General features: G+C 40.4%; 1 protein-coding gene across 4 annotated transcripts in view; it reads right to left on the bottom strand.

Moving 5' to 3' along the window:
* The window catches only part of FZD3 (frizzled class receptor 3), a 74,778-nt gene extending 65,339 nt beyond the window's left edge, over nucleotides 1–9,439 (bottom strand). Inside the window, exons 1-3 of one of the 4 annotated variants that reach the window (XM_054499026.2) lie at nucleotides 9,301–9,432; nucleotides 3,693–3,738; nucleotides 467–999 (exon numbers count right to left, since the gene is read on the bottom strand). In XM_054499026.2, coding sequence (XP_054355001.1) covers nucleotides 467–655 — 189 coding nt within the window. In that variant the 5' untranslated portion in view covers nucleotides 656–999; nucleotides 3,693–3,738; nucleotides 9,301–9,432. Of the gene's footprint in view, nucleotides 1–466; nucleotides 1,000–3,692; nucleotides 3,739–9,300 lie in introns of all 4 variants that reach the window. The other 3 variants (XM_063668601.1, XM_063668600.1, XM_054499027.2) reach the window with 3 other exon arrangements.
* Nucleotides 9,440–12,013: the final 2,574 nt, after the last annotated feature.

The raw sequence follows: 12,013 nt of genomic DNA, 5'->3' as shown, positions 1-12,013 counted from the left end.
TATCAATTAATGTGTCCATAGTTTCTAAATTTGAAATAGTTTCTAAACTAAAATAATTAAGAAATGTCTGAAGAATTACCATTGGAAAATTCAAATAAGGCAGCAAACTTTCCTAAAATTCTGAGAGATCAAGAACAGATAATTCACTTTGACAAAAACTTTTTCACTGCTTGGGAGTTATTCTTAAATTTTAAACTTCTGAATGGCTACTATCTCCCATGTTCTGATGTTTCAAATTTCTTTATAAAAGTATAATGTCTAAAATATAAGAGTAACATTCACCAAATGTGAATTCTTCAATCTATTAGAGTCTGAAGCAAAACATATACATTTTTAAATTTATAAGATATAATTTAAAATAGCATATTATTTTCCTGTTGTTTATCAAACACATTCATTAGATTGGCTGATGGGACAACACAAGAGTCATTTACTAAGATACGTCAAAGAATAGATCAAGTCTTACCTCCATTGCCAAAGCTGCTGTCTGTTGGTCATAATGATTCAGAAGATTAGGCATGAAGGTAGTATTATAAGGCAAATCTTGGCACATCCTCAAGGTAATGGGTTCACAAGAAAACAAACTGTGACCACCTATATGCCCCATGAACACAGTCAAGGGCCAAAAAGAGAAGACAATCCAAGTCATAGCCATCCTTCCTGGGTCTGAACGAGATTCAGATGATCAGCCCTATTCAATATGTATTTTAGATATTTATACACCTGCAGGTCTCAGCTCGAAGGTACTTCTTCTGTATCTTACTGTTAAATTCTTCAAACAGTTAAATACTCTTCGCACCGTCAGAGGTTTGTTAGCTTGGTCTCACAAAAGGCGTTTGTTTTTGGTTTCACAATATGGGAAAATGACATCATCTTGTCTCTTCTTTTCATTTTATTACATGGGGCACATTTGGCCAACATATCAAGTTGATCAACCACATTCCCAAACCACAGATTCCATCTTAGGAGAAGAGCTATTTCTTCCTTCGACTGAAATATCTGAAAAGTATTATTTTAAAAAATGGGAGAAATTAGTCATTTCCTCTCCAAGTATTATGGACTTGACATTAAAAATCTTTGATGAGAGATATTATACTGACCTAATAGTTAACAATACGTGGGTACTTTATAAAGACATAATTTTTCTACTTTATCATTTATGCTATAGCTACACTAAAATGATCCTTAAACAGCATTTAAGTGCAAATTTAATTTCATCCCTCAGTTGCTTATATAACACATGGTTCAAATTCTCATCTATAATGGCAATTTTTCATCTGTCACAATATATAATTGATTCATTTTGAAAAATTCTTATGCTATTGTCCTAAATTTTATTTAAATAATAAATATTACGCTTATAACCTAAATTACTGAACTAAAATTTTGTGTGTTTTAATCTTTAATAGTATATTTTTGTATTAACTGACGTAGCAGAAGGATCTGTGAAAGTGGTCTGAAAAGTAAGTCAAAAGATACAGATTCAAGCCTCTTGCTAGCTGTGTGAATATAAACATACCACTTAACTTCTATGCACCTAGAATTTTTCTTCTTGAAAATGATTCCAATACCACCTCGCTCACAGGGATGATATGAGTGAATCATAAGATAATGTATGCAAAAGTACTTTATAGATGGTAAAGCAGTATTAAACGTTAGACATTTTAATCATTGAATTAGTTTATACAAATGCTACCTCTGTCAACCAATACTGAACTGACATATAGAAGGTTCTAAAATATTAGGAAATTTTCACATTACATTACATTATTTTTTAGACAGTACAAAAATTTAATAACACAGATGTAGCACTAAGAAATATTTCATCAATGGATGCTCATTACACACAGCCATGCTGCACAGAGAATAGAAATCATCCCTAAAAAGTCACAGAAAAAATAAGAATAATTCCCAGTTATTGTTTCCACGGAGCTTTAGAATTTCTGACTTGTATGTACTTTTCCAGGGGCAAAAATATGTGTGATTCTCAATTTCAGCTGAGAGGGTGTGGGTGGAGTGGAAGGCAGGTCTGGTATGAAAAAAGCATATTCTAAGCTATCACATTTTGATTTGGTTTAGTAACGATGTTAACTTTGCTTTTATTTCAATTTGTTTCATATGCATTGGATAGTCTTACGTTTGTTGTGGAGAGCCTAGGTTGGGAAAAGATGAGAAATTAAGGTTCAGAAATTCTCAAAGACCCAGATTAATAGGACAACTCAAATACTAGCACCTATGAGAACTTAGATTGTGGGACCTGGAATTGCTTTGGCTTAAGTGGGGAAAGAAACGGTCCTTTGTGCATTAACTATCAATGATTGGGAACTCCATGTCCCAAGCTTCAGTTACTAGGCAGAAAACTATTTGGAGAAAGTAAAACAGTGACTGAACCTTCCCAATTTCTCCCTCTAGTAGATGGTCTTGACTAACGGAAGGGAAAAGAAAAGTCTATGGTCCCTAGAATTAGGAAACTAAGATAAAAGCAAACCCTGCTCAAAAAGCCCTAAAGCTCCTCATGTTCTACATCAGAAATTTCTGAAACAGATTCTTGGCCTGCCATATTTTTTTTCTTCCCACAAATGTTGAGATCTGCCTATAGAAAACAGACACTGGGCCGGGCGCAGTGGCTCACACTTGTAATCCCAGCACTTTGGGAGGCCGAGGCAGGCGGATCACGAGGTCAGGAGTTCAAGACCAGCCTGGCCAACATAGTGAAACCCTGTCTCTACTAAAAGTACAAAAAATTAGCCAGGCGTGGTGGCATGCGCCTGTAGTCCCAGCTACTCGGGAGGCTGAGGCAGGAGAATCGCTTGAACCTGGGAGGCAGAGGTTGCAGTGAGCTGAGATCGTGCCATTGCACTCCAGGCCTGGGCAACAAGAGCGAAACTCCGTCAGAAGAAAAAAGAAAACTGGTATTAACCATAGTTAAAAACATATTTATCTTAATTACCATGCAGCACAGTAACAATTATGCATATCATTAAATATGTCAAGTAACTGTTGAAAGTTTTATTTGATTGTAGTATTAAAACATCCATGTAAGTTCAGTCTTTGTAGTTTATTACTTATGCAGCATATTCATCTGCTTGCAACTAAAAAAAATTAAAGGGAACATTACTCCCTGTTGAATATGCATATAGTAACACCAAGAATTTCAAAAATTTCATTTAAACTAATCTATTTTTCAAGCAGGTATGGGTTTCAAATCAATGGTTCAAAGAAGACTACCACATAAAACCTGAGGAGGAAACTGAGCAATATCTCACTGAGCTTTCAAAACTAGATGAAATGTCCCCCTACACTTCTGCCTACTCCATCTATTTTACCTGGTTTCCTCTTGATTATTCTTTTTGCCTTACTTGAAAGTAAAGCATCCTACCTTCTTATAAAAGTGCTTCCTTATGTACTATGACATTCAAATTACCATGTACCAAGATGCTTTTGTAAAATCTACTGTTAAGCTGTGAAAGGACAATAATCTTGATATAGCAAGACTGTAGTTTATGATTATTAAAAGAAGGGAAAAAACAGCAGTGGAATTCAGTGAGACAAGAAGAAAAAAGGTAAAGTATAGGTGTTAAAGAATTTTCATTTCCCCCAAAACAGCAGTTCTCTAATCTTAAAGTGTAGCAGATTCATGGATTCCCCCAGAAATCTGAATCCTGGAGAATGATATGCATTCTAATGATTACCTTAGGTTACAAGTGCTCCATAAGTCAGGTCTTGAGAAATGCTATCCTAGAACAGAATAATTAAAAAGAATAAAGGTATTGTTTATGTAATTATATACATTAAATGAATTTTAAAAATAAAAGCAAATAGGAGATAACATTTTAATAGAAAAATAAGCAAAGGACATAAATTTACAAAAGAAATACAAATAGCCAAGAAACATATGAAAAGATATTCAACTTCACTAGTAATAAAAAATGCAAATGTGAGATAAGATTTTTTGCCAATCAGATAGGAAAAAACAATAATGATAGAACACAGTAGAGGGTGGGAGTATAGGGTAAAGAACACCTTCAACATTTCAACATTTTCAAATGCTATTAGTAAACTAGTTGGTACTTAAAAAAAAAAAAAGTGGCTACTTATATCAAAAGCCCTTAAAATGTACACAATTTCATCCAACAAATCTATTTTATAATTTGTTCTAAGTAAACATATAAGTACACATGATGCACAACCAAAATATTAGTGTAACACTGTTTATAACAAAAAAAACCCTAAAAGTTGGAAACAACCAAAAAGTCTACCAATAAGAAATTGGTTAAATAAATTATGGTATAACCACATGATGGAATATTATATAGTTACTAAAAATGATGAGCATAAACCTGTATTTGTGGATATAGTAAGATAGTAACAATAAATAAAAAATAAAATTTAAAGGCAGTTTACAAAACAGTATATGAATATATCTCTCATTTTGTCAAAAAAATATATGTACACGTAATATAGTAAAACTATTTCGATTATTTAAAAATAAAATATTAAATGCTTTATGGAATTTTATGAAAGAACCTATAGTACATTATTTTGTGTATGAAGTAATTAACTCTGCTAAATCTGTAAATATGTGCTGACTAGCTGACAAGAAAAAATACTAGTAAAAATGACTGGTTTATTGACTACTAATTAAGCAACAAGCCAAGGAATACACTACTGCTCTACTGTACCTAGTAAGAAAAGCAAATCAGTGATGATCAATTTAGTAAGAGTCAAAATGATTTTCAATACTAAAAAAATCAGATAACCAATCAACTGAATCAAATGGTATGCACAATTTAAAAACTTTTGATAAACATTCCTGGCTGGGCACAGTGGCTCACGCCTATAATCCAAGCATTTTGGGGGACGAAGGCAGGCAGATCATTTGAGGCCAGGAGTTTGAGACCAGCCTGGCCAACATGGCAAAAACCCATCTCTACTAAAAATACAAAAATTAGCTGGCATGCGCCTGTAGGCCCAGCTATTCAGGAGGGGCTTGAGAATTGCTTCAACATGGGAGGCGGAGGTTGCAGTGAGCGGAGACTGTACTACTGCATCCAGCCTGGGTGACAGAGAGAGACTGTCTCAAAAAAATAAAATAAAATAAAATAAAAACTTTTGATAAACATTCCAAATAATATGTCTTTAATAACATAATGAATTATCTGCTTCTAATCACAATTATGTGAGTATGCCATTTTTCCTAAGGTAAGGTCATCCATGGAAAAGCTGTAAGTTGAAGTTCCAGACTTGCAGGACATAGCAAAGATTCTGGACCCAAAGAGATCCTATCAAAATGTAGCAAGTCATTAAACAAAAGTTAACAGTCATTTGGGGCGTTCTTACTGATTTTTTTTTATTATAAGAAACTGTAGTATATCAACTGGAAAAAAAAAAAGGGGGGACAAACTGGATTAACATAATCGGAGTGAGCAGCTTCAGGGGCCAGGGCCCTGCGAAAAGTGAATGCTATGCAACAGTTGCTCACGCCCTTTGTATGGGAAAAGAGACACATTCAGTTCTCCATACAGCATATTTCAGAATATCTGGAAGGCTGATTTCAGACTAAGTTACTTGGTTAACATTCCATCAGAAAACAAAAAGGACTAGATACTTTAAAGCTTACACATTTCTATTTTTATGAATGTATAACATCAGTAATTTTATATTTCCAACCATTATTTATCAGGTTTCTTTTGATGACAAAAAGTAAAAGTCTTTAAAATAAAATCAACTAAGTATTTGTCCTGAAAGACAGCAATAAAGGGAAGGGATTCCAATCTTGGAAGACTGTCTTCCCAGGCTGGCTGCAAAATCAGACCCAAAGAACTCGGTGGGAAACGCAAGAGGTGGCAACTGTGAAGAGGAAAGCAGGCTGAATCCCAGAAGAAAGGATGATGAGAAAAGTGGGCCCTAGGGGCTTGTCAAAGGGGTTCTGCAACAAAAGATTATGTTCAGCAACTCCATTTCAATTTACACTTTCTCTACAGAAAGGGCTCCATTCCATCATTCTGTTGAGATTTCATTTTCTTGACACCTGATAAGTGCAGGTAACATTTTGCATTTCCAACTGAGAAAGATCATCTAAAGGTTGTCTCAAAGTAAATGCTGGTTACACAGTGCCTACAGAGGGAACAGGAGGGATATTCTTTGTCTTTTTTCAGACACGTTTCCGAGAATGCATTGCAAGGATTAGCAATAACTATCTCTAAATGAGAGCTCCTTCTCTTAAGGAAATTATTGTATTGTTAGACAAAATATACACTCAGTGTACACACTCATTGCTCAAAGTCTATATAGTCTTTGGCCCTTTGCCTACTGGTTGCTACAAGAAAGTTTATATAGCTTCATATTTAATTCACAGGACCTAGATTCCTATTAATCTCAGAGTATCTCTTTTCTGAACTTTCCTGCTTCATCGAATGTTTAAAGTCCATTTGTCATCATCTACTGATTACAACAAATAACTTAATCTTCCAATGTGTTAAGTGATTAAGGCTTAAAACACACACACACACAGAGGAAAAGTAAATCCATCTAGGTTCAAAATTTAAATGAATGGTAGGCATCAAAATTCAGTTCAATTTAGAAATTATTCATTACTAAGACTAAAGAAGACAGAAGATCTTTAAAAATTAACCTGAAAATAAAACTGGAAAGTTAAGAGACAGATAGATTCTGGACTTTAAAATGGGCTGAAATTTCAGCCCAGCTTCTCTTAAATCTCCTATCAAAAAATTCTCTAATACCAAACCCCCGCTTTCCACCCACCTTAACAAGGTTGTATGGTTTGCATGCTTTGACCACAGAATTATTTTAATGAGATAAAATCTGGGGATCAGGATTTGGTTTTCAGGCCCACTAGCCTAGTTACATTCATCTCAAACTTCATGTGCAATACACTCCTTGAATATACCAAACTGTCAATAGTTCCCAACATGATGAATTGGAAAGCAAAAAGAGGAAATTCACTTTTTGACATAGTAGGTAAAACTCTTTCCTAGCCAGTAAGAAGCTGTTACACTTCATTTGTTCCCAGCATTATAGAAATATCACTACTGAAAATCTAATTTCTTTCCTCGAGACTCTACCACATATTTTCCTCCAATCTATACTGAATAATTTATCCAGTACATATTTTTAAAATCATTCTTTTTATTTTTGTGCACAGCTGCAGTTTTAATCATGCATAATTCTAGAGTTCTGGGGATAGGAAAACAAAAACAAAAACTTGAGGCCAAAACCGCTCAAAGAAGCGGTAAGAATTGTTTCCTACTATCTGTCTCTGAAGGAAAAGAAAGTCAACAGCAGCTTAACATCAACAAACTCACATGCTCAGAAAAAGTTTTGAATATAAAATCTTAGAGTTTCACTATCAAACTAACGTGAAATTTAAGTCTGTTTCCTGGGAAACAGATAACTTATTGTGAGCAAAAAACTCCTCTCTCCTTCCCCAGTGATAAAGCTTTCACTTTGTTCTATACAAAGAAAGAATATGCACTTTGCTATTAAATTCCCCTAGCCCTCTCTACTTCAAATATCTCAATCACGGAACTCCCAAGAAATAGCCACCTGAATGCTCAAAGCACAAAATAAAGCTCAGAAGCATAGAGCAGCTAGGATGAGGAAACAGCTCATTGTCCTTCTCCTTTTATAAATGGGACACTTTTATAGATTTAGGAGAGATGGAGATACAGAATTTTAGTAGTGGATGAGGGAAAAGGGGTAGGAGGAAAGAGAGGGTAGAATGATAGGCTTTACCAGTAATTTACTTATTTTCCTAATAGTTTCAAACAATGGGGTAGGGGGGTATGGTAGAAGAAGGGCTGCATCTTAGTTTTATTTTATCTTCAGCTCTTTTATCTTTCCAGCCCCACCCAGTCAAGCTCTTACACCTCTTTCCTAGGCTCTCCGACTCTGAATTTTTTTTATCTTTGTGAGTTTTTGTCCTTTTTTCTGAAGGAAAAAGATAGTATTGATTTGTTTAAAAGTAAAGACGGAAAGCATTATCTTCAGGAGTAACCACTTCTTAATAATAGAACTAAGGACTTCTACTCTTTTTCCAGACTAAAATGCAGGAACGGCACCAGCACACCACCAAGGACTAAAGGAGGGTGAGGGAAGGAGGTAACATCCCCAGGGGTAGTCAGGTCTTTGTTTCCTTGCTCTTATCATATTGGCTTTACAAAGTAACTCAATTCCCATCAATAAGCATTCCCGATCAGAACTACTTCTCTAAGATGAGGCTGTGTCTGAACACTTTCCCATAACAGTCACTGATGCGGCTACTCTGCTGTGCTGCTGCTGCATCTCCCTCAACCCAGACGGAAACCAAAATTCAAAGAGTCATTCTACACTGGGCAAACCGCCGGACCTCCTTCATGGAGCCAATCTCTCTAAATCTGAAGTCTACTCCTCTGCCTCAATTCATGGCACGTGCTTTTGTTCTTAAAAACAAAGCCAAGAAAAGCCCCCTTGGCTTCTCTTACAACAGAGGGATCGAACTCAAGACTCCTAAGATGTAAAACACCTCTAGGAAGATGTTTACATGTCTTGAAAGGACACAAGGCTCCTTAACCTTGCTGGCTATTTCACAGCAGCTTGATTTCAGACGCGGACCCTCGGGGATCCAGCAGCAGCCACCCCACGGCAAACCCACAGCCCGCGGAGGAGGCAGCCGTGGGAAGCTCGCGGAAGGGAGCAAGGACTTTGCAAACTGATGGACGGGAGGAGAAACTTTAAGGCGTGGGCAGGCAAAGGTGGGCCCGAAGCCGACCCGAGCCGGGGCCGGGAGCCTGGCGGCGCGCGCTTCGGGCGGCCGGGAGCCCCCGGCGCATTGTCCTCCGCCCACGGCCCCCGGCACCCCGCGCTGCCGCCGGCTCCGGCCGGGCCCCTCTCCCCGCCGCGGAGGGTCTGGGCCGGAGTGGAGGCGAGCGAACCGCGGTCCACACTCGCACAGGTTGCCGAGCGCGGGCTCAGGGCGGACAGGGTTAACAGTCTCCTGGGGCAGCTCCCCACTCAGCCCTCAGCCCTCAGCCCCAAACTAGGCGTCCCCGAGGCCCGCAGCCGCCACCGCGGGCCCGGGCCCCCGCTCCGCCGCCCGCCACAGCCCGGCGCCCAAGGCTTTTGTTGTGGCCGCGGCGAGAGGAACGATCCCTGAGGAGGAGGCGCCGGGCTGCTGCTGGCTCCTCGGCGCGGGCTAAGGCGGAGCAGCAGGCAGCCGCGCGGCGCCTCCTCGGGCTCCACACTCGCCGCTCCTTCTCCCGCTGCCCCGGCCCAGGGGCCGACACGCTTCGCGGGGCTCACCTCAGACCCCAGCGCCTGGCTCCGAGGGGTGGGGGCTGCACCGCCGGCCGGGGGCGGCCGCGCGTCCCTCAGGTACCTGGAGCGGCCGAGGACCGCCGGCGCGCGCCTCCCAGCGACGGCGAGCTTTCGCGAGCACCGGGGCGCGCGGCCCGGGGAGCGAGCGCACGAGCGCGCGCGCACGCACGGGGCAGGCGCACTGAGTACGCTCGGCCGAAAGCTCCCTGCCGGAGCCTGGGCGTGCGGGGCTGGCCTGGCGCGTCTCGTTGTTCTCTGCCTCTCGCCCTGAGTGACGCCTGGAGCTCCCTTGCTCCGGCGTGCTCGTTCCCAGCCCTGGAGGCGCTCATCTGAGATGCACTCGGAGCCCTCCTCGCAATGCACTCCGTCCCCTGATGACACAGCGCGGAGGTGTGATTGCAGGACCACCTACACCTGGTCTGAGAACCAGAGGTGCCGACCTCCGGAGCTGGGGATTTGGGGTGCTCGAGAGGCAGATCCCCGGATGCCGAGGGTGGAATGGGGTGCAGGAGCTCTGGCCTGCTGCAGAGCTCCACGCGAAACAGCGTAGCGGACAGAACAGGCTACTCGCCCGGGATAGTTTATATCCTCTTGGCCAAGACCTTAGGAAACAGGTGGAGCTGGTCGTTACTGGTGCGCGCCCCAATTTTTGCTCCTTAGGAAACGTTTCTCCTCTCCTTTTCTACATAAGCGGCTTTAGAGCTGAAAGAATTCTTAAAGATAATCTAAACCGAACCTCCCATTTTTCAGACGAGGAAAAGAACGCCCCCAAAGGTTAGATGATTTACCTAAAGCCATGCAGCGTTTTAACAACGGGGCCTGGATTCATCCCAACCTAGGGCTGTTTTTCTTTTCACTGCACCGTTTAACCTGTCTTTTCTTTCTCTTCTTTTTCGTTCCTCGTCAACCTAGATTTCATGGGCATCATTTTGTTCTGTCGGTAGCACATAGAACTTAAAGAAATTGAACGATGTGAATGGACTATTAGAATTGTACACTTAAAAATGGTTACAGTGGTGCATTTACGTTATGTGTGTTTTACAATTTTTTTAAGAAAGGCGCTTGATACGTGTTAAGTAAATGTTGACGAGTATTGAACTTAGACCTAGAGTTTCACATCAGAAAGTGAGCTGTGTGAACAGGCCTGATAAATGAGATCTGAAATGACAGTTTCAGTTTCTCTAATAAGTAAATACTTGTGCAGTAAACAATGTTTAAAATAATATTGATTCTTAGGTTGATTCTAGGCAGGGCAGTGTATCCTCTGGAGCCAGCGGTGCCTCTGTGGAGAGTGAGTGAGGGGGCAGATAGTGTGGGGGAAATCTGTGTGTCAGATCCCTTGTAGCTGGGGAACCTCCAGAGATGCGCTGCGAGGTGCATTTTTATTCAACTTACACACCATCTTGTAAAGACTGTCAGGAATGGGACACATCATAGCTCAACATCGGGAGGTGGGAATGATGTAGAAATGATCACCACTGTATCAACATGACTAAATCTCAGAAAAAGAACATTGAGTGAAAAAAAACCAAACCACAAGATATGTAAGTGATGATGCCTCTTAGGAAAAAAAAAAAACTAGCAATACTATACAGTGTTTATGAGGGCAAACGTACATATAATAAAAGCATAAAAATGGACAGAAACGCTGCACACCAATTTCGTGACAATGACTGCCTCTAGGCAGGCAGGGAGGGGAATGAAACCTGGGAATGAGACAAAAGAAGCTTCTACTGTATCTGTGAAATACACACAAATGTACTATTTAAAAAAAAATCTTCGTGAAGAATCAAGGGTGTTTCTTATGAAAGTGTCCAAATCTTTCTTTGTGTTTGAAATGTCCCTCTTAAAAGTAATTAATATTTGGGGCTGAGTGAGGTGGTTCAGACCTGTAATCCCAGCATTTTGGGAAGCCGAGGAGAGAGGATCACTTGAGCCAGGAGTTGGAGACCAGTCTGGGGAACATAGCAAGATCCTGTCTCTACAAAAATAAAAACTAAAAAATTAGCCTGGGAAGATTGCTTGAGCCCAGGAGTTCAAAGCTGTAGTGAGCTATGGTTGTGCCATTACACTGCAGCCCGGGCGACAAAGCCATCCCTGTCTCTTAAAAAAAAAAAAAAAAAAAAAAAAAAAAAAAAAGTAATGTTGCAGTGTCAGACATTGAGCTCTATGTGCTCACTGTGAACACAGACAGTGAGGACGGTGTGACTCAGGTTCTTTTGGGAGGACAGTAGTCTGATGATGAGGTGCAGGACAAGAGGAGGCCCAGAAGATGTTGGTTGAGAGGCAAGAAGAAAGAGACCTTCTTTTCAGGGATGAAAATATTCAAATCCAACAGGGCTAAAGGAGATGCTCTCTGTGATCCCATCTCTCTTTCATTCCATGTTGTAACCACCAATACGAAGTCTTTAATGAGCGGGAACTTCATAGAGAGACACAGCACTCCCAACATTGTTAAAACTGGTCTCTTTCTGGATGAACCCGTTTTGAAACCATAAAAGCTAACTGGTAATGCATGGTAATTCAGTATTGCATCTAAGTACCTCCTCCAGGCCACCCCCTCACCGCCTCTGCCCCCAAGGCTTTGTTTATTCATTTAGGTACAACCCGGTCATGTGGAAAAAATCCCTAGGCTGGAATTCAAACAACCTAGGTTCCAATTTCAGCTTGCCCACTTACTGATCCATTTTAACCTAAG

The sequence above is a fragment of the Pongo pygmaeus genome, chromosome 7 (assembly GCF_028885625.2).
Source record: "Pongo pygmaeus isolate AG05252 chromosome 7, NHGRI_mPonPyg2-v2.0_pri, whole genome shotgun sequence".
Taxonomy (NCBI): Eukaryota; Metazoa; Chordata; class Mammalia; order Primates; family Hominidae; genus Pongo; species Pongo pygmaeus.
Note: the sequence above shows the minus strand (reverse complement) of the source record. Positions and strands in the feature narration are given on the sequence as shown.